Source organism: Gastrolobium bilobum, unplaced genomic scaffold (assembly GCF_033153095.1).
Source record: "Gastrolobium bilobum isolate Gb01-03AN ecotype WA unplaced genomic scaffold, APGP_CSIRO_Gbil_v1 utg3519, whole genome shotgun sequence".
Classification (NCBI taxonomy): domain Eukaryota; kingdom Viridiplantae; phylum Streptophyta; class Magnoliopsida; order Fabales; family Fabaceae; genus Gastrolobium; species Gastrolobium bilobum.
The window spans coordinates 134,245-140,793 of NW_026895556.1; the positions used below are offsets into that span (position 1 = coordinate 134,245).

A 6,549-nucleotide genomic window follows, 5' to 3' on the forward strand; every position below is an offset into this window, starting at 1 on the left:
CGAGACTAATTTTTTTTTATAAAGAACTAAAGTGAGAACCATCTTTTTTATTAGGGACAAAAAAAAGATATTTACTCTAATAATTATTAGTACTTCTAAAATGATATAATTAAAGAAGTAATCTGCAATAAAAAAATACTAATTCTATATACCCTGGCCTGGAGTGACCTCTACAAAAACCTATAGACATTTGTCTTTCCACCAGCTACACTACCTTTAGATAGCTTGGATTTTCTCTCTTTCGCTTTATGGACCACTCTTTCAATATTAAATATTAATCATCATAAGCATAGCAAATAATAAACAAACAATGAAAATTTCGTTTCAGACCCTACAGAACAGAGTACATAATAGAATAGAATAGACACATGCCTCCCCCCTCTATCCCTTCGCCACGTTCACGAGAAAACATTATTGGGAAGCACAAAGGTGCGCATTGCGCACCCTACCCCTTTACACACAATCCTCTTAATAGAAAAAGCTTCAAACTTGACACCGCCGTTTCAGAATCAGAGTCCATTTTCACTCAACGTTAACTGCTTTGTGGCATACCCATTGGAGAAAAGCTTCAAACTTGACACAGCCATTTCAGAATCAGATCCCACTTTGCTCAAAATTAACTGCTTTTTGGCATACCCATTTGAGTTTTAGTTTGTATAACTGAAGGTAAGCTTTTTGTTCTGTTGGGTTTAACTTCCTATGGCGATTGGTCTTCTTCTATGGCTGTTACTGGCCAAGGGTCTTGCCTTGGAGGGTGCAGATGCGGTCACATTTTCTTCCAGGCTCATTCACCGGTTCTCTGAGGAGGCCAAGGTGCAATTGGCCTCAAGGGGCAACGGTGCTTCGGTTCAGTCGTGGCCCAAGAGGAGCAGCTCTGAGTATTTCAGGTTGCTTCTGAACAGCGACTTGACAAGGAAGAGGATGAAGCTTGGCTCGCAATATGAGACTCTGTATCCTTCGGAGGGTAGCAAGACCTTCTTCTTTGGCAATGCGTTTGATTGGTGAGTAAGTCTTTGTCTGTTTGGCTTGTGAGGAAATGCCACCCATCATGAGGAAAATAAAGTTCGAGACTTTTGCTCATACTGTATTATTTATTGTATCCTACAATGGTGTTGAACTGTCAAGTTTCATTTTATTGATTTTAAAAGACTCTCCTTTTTATTTTTTGTATATATACTTTTGGTTGAAAGTTACTACCCTTCACTAGAACTAAGAGTTATGATTAAGTCTAGACTATGGCAGTTGAAGTGCACGCTTATGGGTCAATTTTGAAATGCATGGTTTGAAGTCATGTGATTAATTTCCTGCTAAACTTCAAATTGGCTATTTTTTTATTGATTAAATGACTAGAAAGAGGATAGAAATGGGGATCGAGTAGAAGAAGGTTGGCAACGGCATGTATGAACTCATTCATTGTGGAATTTCAGGTTGCATTACACTTGGATTGATATAGGGACTCCAAATGTGTCTTTTCTTGTTGCATTGGATACTGGAAGTGATCTGCTTTGGGTCCCTTGTGACTGCGTAGAATGTGCTCCCTTGTCTGCTGGTCATTACAATGTGTTGGTGGGTCCATGATACGAACTCCATTTGCCTTATAATTTCTTTCAAAACTTTTACATCTCTGTATGTTATTGTATTATGTCATTACTATGATGAACTTCATTATCAGCCCGTTTAGCTCCATGTTTTTCCTTTTGCTTTCTTTATTGTATTTTTCACCTTGAATGACATATCCCTTGTGAATTATTCATCTTGTAAACATATGGGGTTCTGGTGTTAACAGCCCTTTCTTAGCCATATACACACAGGTGAGGGTGAGACGGTTAAGAATATGCTAGGGGCTAATAGAAGAAGCACGTCCTATGTATGTGTACCTTTTCTGTTATCAATTAAAATGTGCTAGATGGTGAATGTTACTTGTATATCAAACAGAACACTTCAAAGCAAGGATCTGTGATTGTGTTGGACATGTATTGCATAGCTCAATACTCAAAAGTCCTTATGGCTCACTTTAAATTCTGTTGTATCACAATGTAAGTGTCTGTGCCTTGTCCTGCATCAGTGTATCCATGCTTCTTAGCTATCTTTTAATGACCTTCCTCCCTTACAGTGTAGGCTCATAAGTAAATATTAATATACTTTAAATATTCTTATTAGGACTTCTTCAATAGTTCTCCTAAGAGAGGTAAGAGATTTAGCAGTTAATTTCAATGATTGATTGGCAGATGCTCCCTTGTATATGGGGGTATCTCTGATGCAGGATAGGGATCTAAATCAGTATAGCCCATCATTGTCCAGTACCAGCCGACATCTACCTTGCAGTCATCAGTTGTGTGATCTAAATTCCATTTGCAAAGGTCCTAAGGATCCTTGCCCATATCTTGCTCAGTACGTCTCAGAGAATACCTCAAGTTCTGGATTTCTTATTGAAGACAAACTTCATTTGGCATCGGATGGCAGACATGCTACACAAAATTCTGTGCAAGCCTCTATCATTTTAGGGTATATTTATTATTGTCTGGAATTATCATACTGTTTGAGTGTTTTGTTCTTCGAGGTATAATATGTTGGGCAAGATTTCAAGCAATAATTGATACAAAAAGAAGAAGAAGATTACAAGCAATAAGTTTGGTTTCCATCACTGCTCAAGATAATTGATTTTTGAGTGCAGTTGTGGTAGCAAACAAAGTGGTGGCTATTTAGATGGAGCTGCTCCTGATGGTGTTTTGGGGCTAGGACCTGGAAGCATTTCACTCCCAAGTTTGCTGGCAAAGGCACGACTTATTCAGAATTCTTTCTCAATTTGTTTTAATGAGAATGATTCTGGGAGTATTCTCTTTGGCGACCAAGGGCATGCCACCCAACAATCTACTCCATTCTTGCCTGTAGATGGGGAATTGTATGTATTGTGTATAATGCTCTTTAGCTGCCGCTTTTAAATGTTTCTTCTAAACGTGTTCTAACCTTCTTGGTTTGTCTTGAATGTTAATTGTTTACATTGCTGTAGTGTTAATTATATTGTTGGAGTGGAGAGCTTCTGTATTGGGAGTTTTTGTCCCAAGGAAACTGGATTTGAAGCACTTATTGACAGTGGAAGTTCTTTCACATATCTTCCCGATGAAGTTTATAAAAATGTTGTAGCGGAGGTAATTCCTTTTATCATAATCTAGTGTCATATGATCACGCATATACTGGGCTAAAAGTTATCTTTCACCGAATGTAGTTTGACAAACAAGTAAATGCAACCAGGATTATCCTGCAACAATACCCATGGGAGTACTGCTATAATGCCAGGTTAGGTACTAAATGATTAGGAGTTTAGGCTTATAAGCTTCTTACATTTTTTTGTAACTCAGCTGTTTTTCATGTGACAGTTCACAGGAGTTGATTAACATTCCCCTGATGAAACTCACTTTCTCAAAGAATCAAACTTTTTTAATTCAAAATCCAATTTTTACAGATCCTGTCAGTCAGGTAAGCTAACCTTTCAAGTTTTTCTTTCCCTTCTCTTTTTGGTATAAATGTTAGTGTCTTTGATTGAAACTTTTGAGTCAAGATTTAAACATTGATCCATGAGGTAACAAACTAGCCTTTCATATGTATCTAGGGCAGTGGCAGTTGGTTTTTACTCTGTGGTGAGTGGTACTCTGGCTTCCAGAGACTGCCATTGGCTGAAAATGAATCTTTATGTATTTTATGGGATTTTTTTTTTTTGAAGGGATACTTGTTTTGAAAAAAAAATTCAAGGGGTGAAAACTGAAAAATTACTTGTTCATGTTTGGTTGAACCAAAAAATTTCGTGTAATCAGCAATAGTTTCCACTAGGGGTGGCATTTCGTGTCAACAGGTTTTGTTTGTGTAGGGTTGAGGTATGACAGGAACATGAATACACTTAACATGAATATGACATGAATAAAGATTCGTGTCAAAACCATTTACACAAACACAACTCGTTTATTTTGCTGGTTGACACAACACAACACAAATAAATCGCAAATCTCAAAGTGTCTCGTTTATTACATGGGTTGACACGACACGATATGAATAACCTATGCACTGAACATTGCGTTGACCAATGTCATGTTGACATTACATGACACAAATAACCTATGTACTGAACATTGGTTTCACTAATGTTTGTTGACAGGATACGAATAACCTAAAAGAAGATTAACACGAGCGGTGGGTCAATGTCGTATTTGTAGGTTGACATGCAACACAACATGAATTTGAAAACAAGTTGACTCAAACATGAACTTCTTGTGTCGTGTTCAAAATTGTCACCCTTTCGTCTAAACTCGAAATGCTCGAAAATCCAAAAGCAAGAAAGTTTCTATCTATCACTGAATGTACAAGAAAAATCAACCGAAAAAACACCCTCCAAGGATTCCAAAGCTGCTTCTTGAAAATTTCAAGGTAATAGAAAATCTCTGCTATTGAATTTCAGAGCACAAAATTGCAGCAAAGAATCTTTAAAGAGTGAGTCTGCTTTAGAGAGAGAAAGTGATGGATGGGTTTGAAATTGATCTTTTGAAAATTCTGATATAATGTAAACATTGCTCACAAATAGACATAGTACAAATGTCGGCATTGAAGTTAATTACCAATGCAGGGTTAAAAAAAGGGCGAATTCCGGTGCACTAGGCTCCCTGACTTGAGAGGGTATAAGTGAAGGTCGATTGTATGCGGCCTTACCCTTGCATTTTGCAAAGATGTTATTTCTAGACTCGAATTCATGACTGTAACCTTTCGATCACAAGGAGCAAGTTTACTGCTGCTCCAAGGCTCGCTCTCACAATAGTACGGGCCACAACACATATGGGGGTTCTAGAAGCAAATTTTTGTTGGACAACTGACTATACACGATAAACGCTAACAAATTGATTAGTTCTGATAATCAGCTTCAAGAAGACTACAGTCTGTCCTATTGTCTGAAAGTGGCTTCTCAGCATATGTTGTATAGAAATTGAAGTGGATTCTGAAAACATTTTATGTTAACCTATTTTTCAATTCAACTGCAGGTAACAAACAAATTATATACTTCACCTGATGTTGGTTGTTTTCAAAAATACTTCTAGATATGAATGTTTTAGGCCTGTCCTCAGACAATCTTCTTTTTTTCTTTTTACTTAAGAGGACTCTTGGAAGGGAGAACTGTTTTCAACAAGTGAACATGATGTCTATGAATAATTCTTAATTGTCCATTGAGAAGTTTCTCCTTTTATCAGCTGGTTTTGATTAAATACAAACTTTTGTTACAGGATTATACTGTCCTTTGTTTGACTGTATACCAGTACGATGGCGACTACGGCACCATTGGACGTGAGTATACAACTGCCTGTCGTACCTGAAACCAAATCACATTTCCTCCCCCCCTCCTCTTTTCCCATTTTTAGTGATTTCTATTTCTTCCTAAGCTTTCTCTCCAAGAGACATGCATATGGTAGCAGATGCATGTAACTATTGTTAACATGCTTATGCACTTGCACACTTGTGTTGTCTGAGAATGATTATTGGACATTCTTGTTTCAGAAAACTTCCTGACGGGCTATCGTGTGGTCTTTGATAGGGAGAATCTACGGCTTGGCTGGTCTAGATCCAATTGTAAGTCCTCCTTTCACTACAGCTTTATAATTAGCTTCTGTTTATGAATATATTCTTGATGCTAATCACTCAGAAAATGCAGGTCAAGGTAACATGGGAGATAGAGCAAATTCCACATCAACGTCCAGTAGTGGATCACCAAACCCGTTACCAGCCAATCAGCAGCAGAGTGTCCCTAAAACACGTGCTGTACCACCTGCTGTTGCTGGACAAACTTCTCCCAAACCCTCTGCAGCGACACTTAGACTTACCTCTGGGCTTTTATTAAGTTCATTTTCACTGATATGTCACCTTTTTTTCTGGTTATCTTGTCAAGTCTATCTAATCTACTTGTAAATTTCTCTACTATCCAAACTCAGACTTTTGTGGGGCGTTTTTACTTTTTCAGTTTTGTAGGCTGTTGTTGTATCTATTGGGTTTAGTGGAGATATTTTCTTTTTTTCAATATATTCTTTTGGTTTGTAGGCCTTTTAAATTTTCTTTACTATGTATTATTCTATTCTGTTGGTGCAATCCAAGCTATTTGATTAAATCTATAGGTTGAATTATTTCCTGGGAATTATTTTTAAAGAAAAATAAATATGGTTAACTCCAGGGAGGGAAAGGAACTGGGATTTTGGTGCCAAATGAACAATAAAAGGTGTCATTTTTTTATTTCTTATTTTATTTTTCCTTTTTTGGTCTATGATTGTGTTGATTACATACCTTTTCTTTTCATTCACTTTTCGTTGATTTCGGATCATGTTTCGTTTATAATCGAGAGTAATTAGCACTTGGTCGGTGTATATGCATGTTACCTAATATGAACGTGATAATATAAAAATTGCAAATAAGTAATTATATAACAAATCATCCTCAAGCTATTTAGTATTTAAATCTAGAAAATATAGTATTATTACAAACAATTTAGTTATTTCTATATAGTATCATTATATTCAGTCA

At 36.8% G+C, this 6,549-nt stretch overlaps 1 protein-coding gene across 1 annotated transcript; it reads left to right on the forward strand.

The window, feature by feature from the left end:
• Window positions 1–699: 699 nt before the first annotated feature.
• On the forward strand, window positions 700–6,068 carry LOC133316309 (aspartic proteinase-like protein 1). The gene is made up of 10 exons (XM_061518049.1): window positions 700–1,001; window positions 1,428–1,566; window positions 2,264–2,505; window positions 2,675–2,902; window positions 3,011–3,149; window positions 3,227–3,297; window positions 3,378–3,477; window positions 5,265–5,325; window positions 5,536–5,607; window positions 5,690–6,068. The coding sequence occupies exons 1-10, from the start codon at window positions 700–702 to the stop codon at window positions 5,941–5,943; spliced, it is 1,608 nt and encodes a 535-aa protein (XP_061374033.1). The 3' UTR covers window positions 5,944–6,068.
• Window positions 6,069–6,549: the final 481 nt, after the last annotated feature.

Bases quoted from the DNA above. Each gene is read 5' to 3' on its own strand.
- LOC133316309 (XM_061518049.1), top strand. From the start codon at position 700: ATGGCGATTGGTCTTCTTCTATGGCTGTTACTGGCCAAGGGTCTTGCC. The intron at 1,002-1,427 runs GTGAGTAAGTCT...GTGGAATTTCAG, and splicing joins TTTGGCAATGCGTTTGATTG to GTTGCATTACACTTGGATTG. The intron at 2,506-2,674 runs GTATATTTATTA...TTTTGAGTGCAG, and splicing joins CAAGCCTCTATCATTTTAGG to TTGTGGTAGCAAACAAAGTG.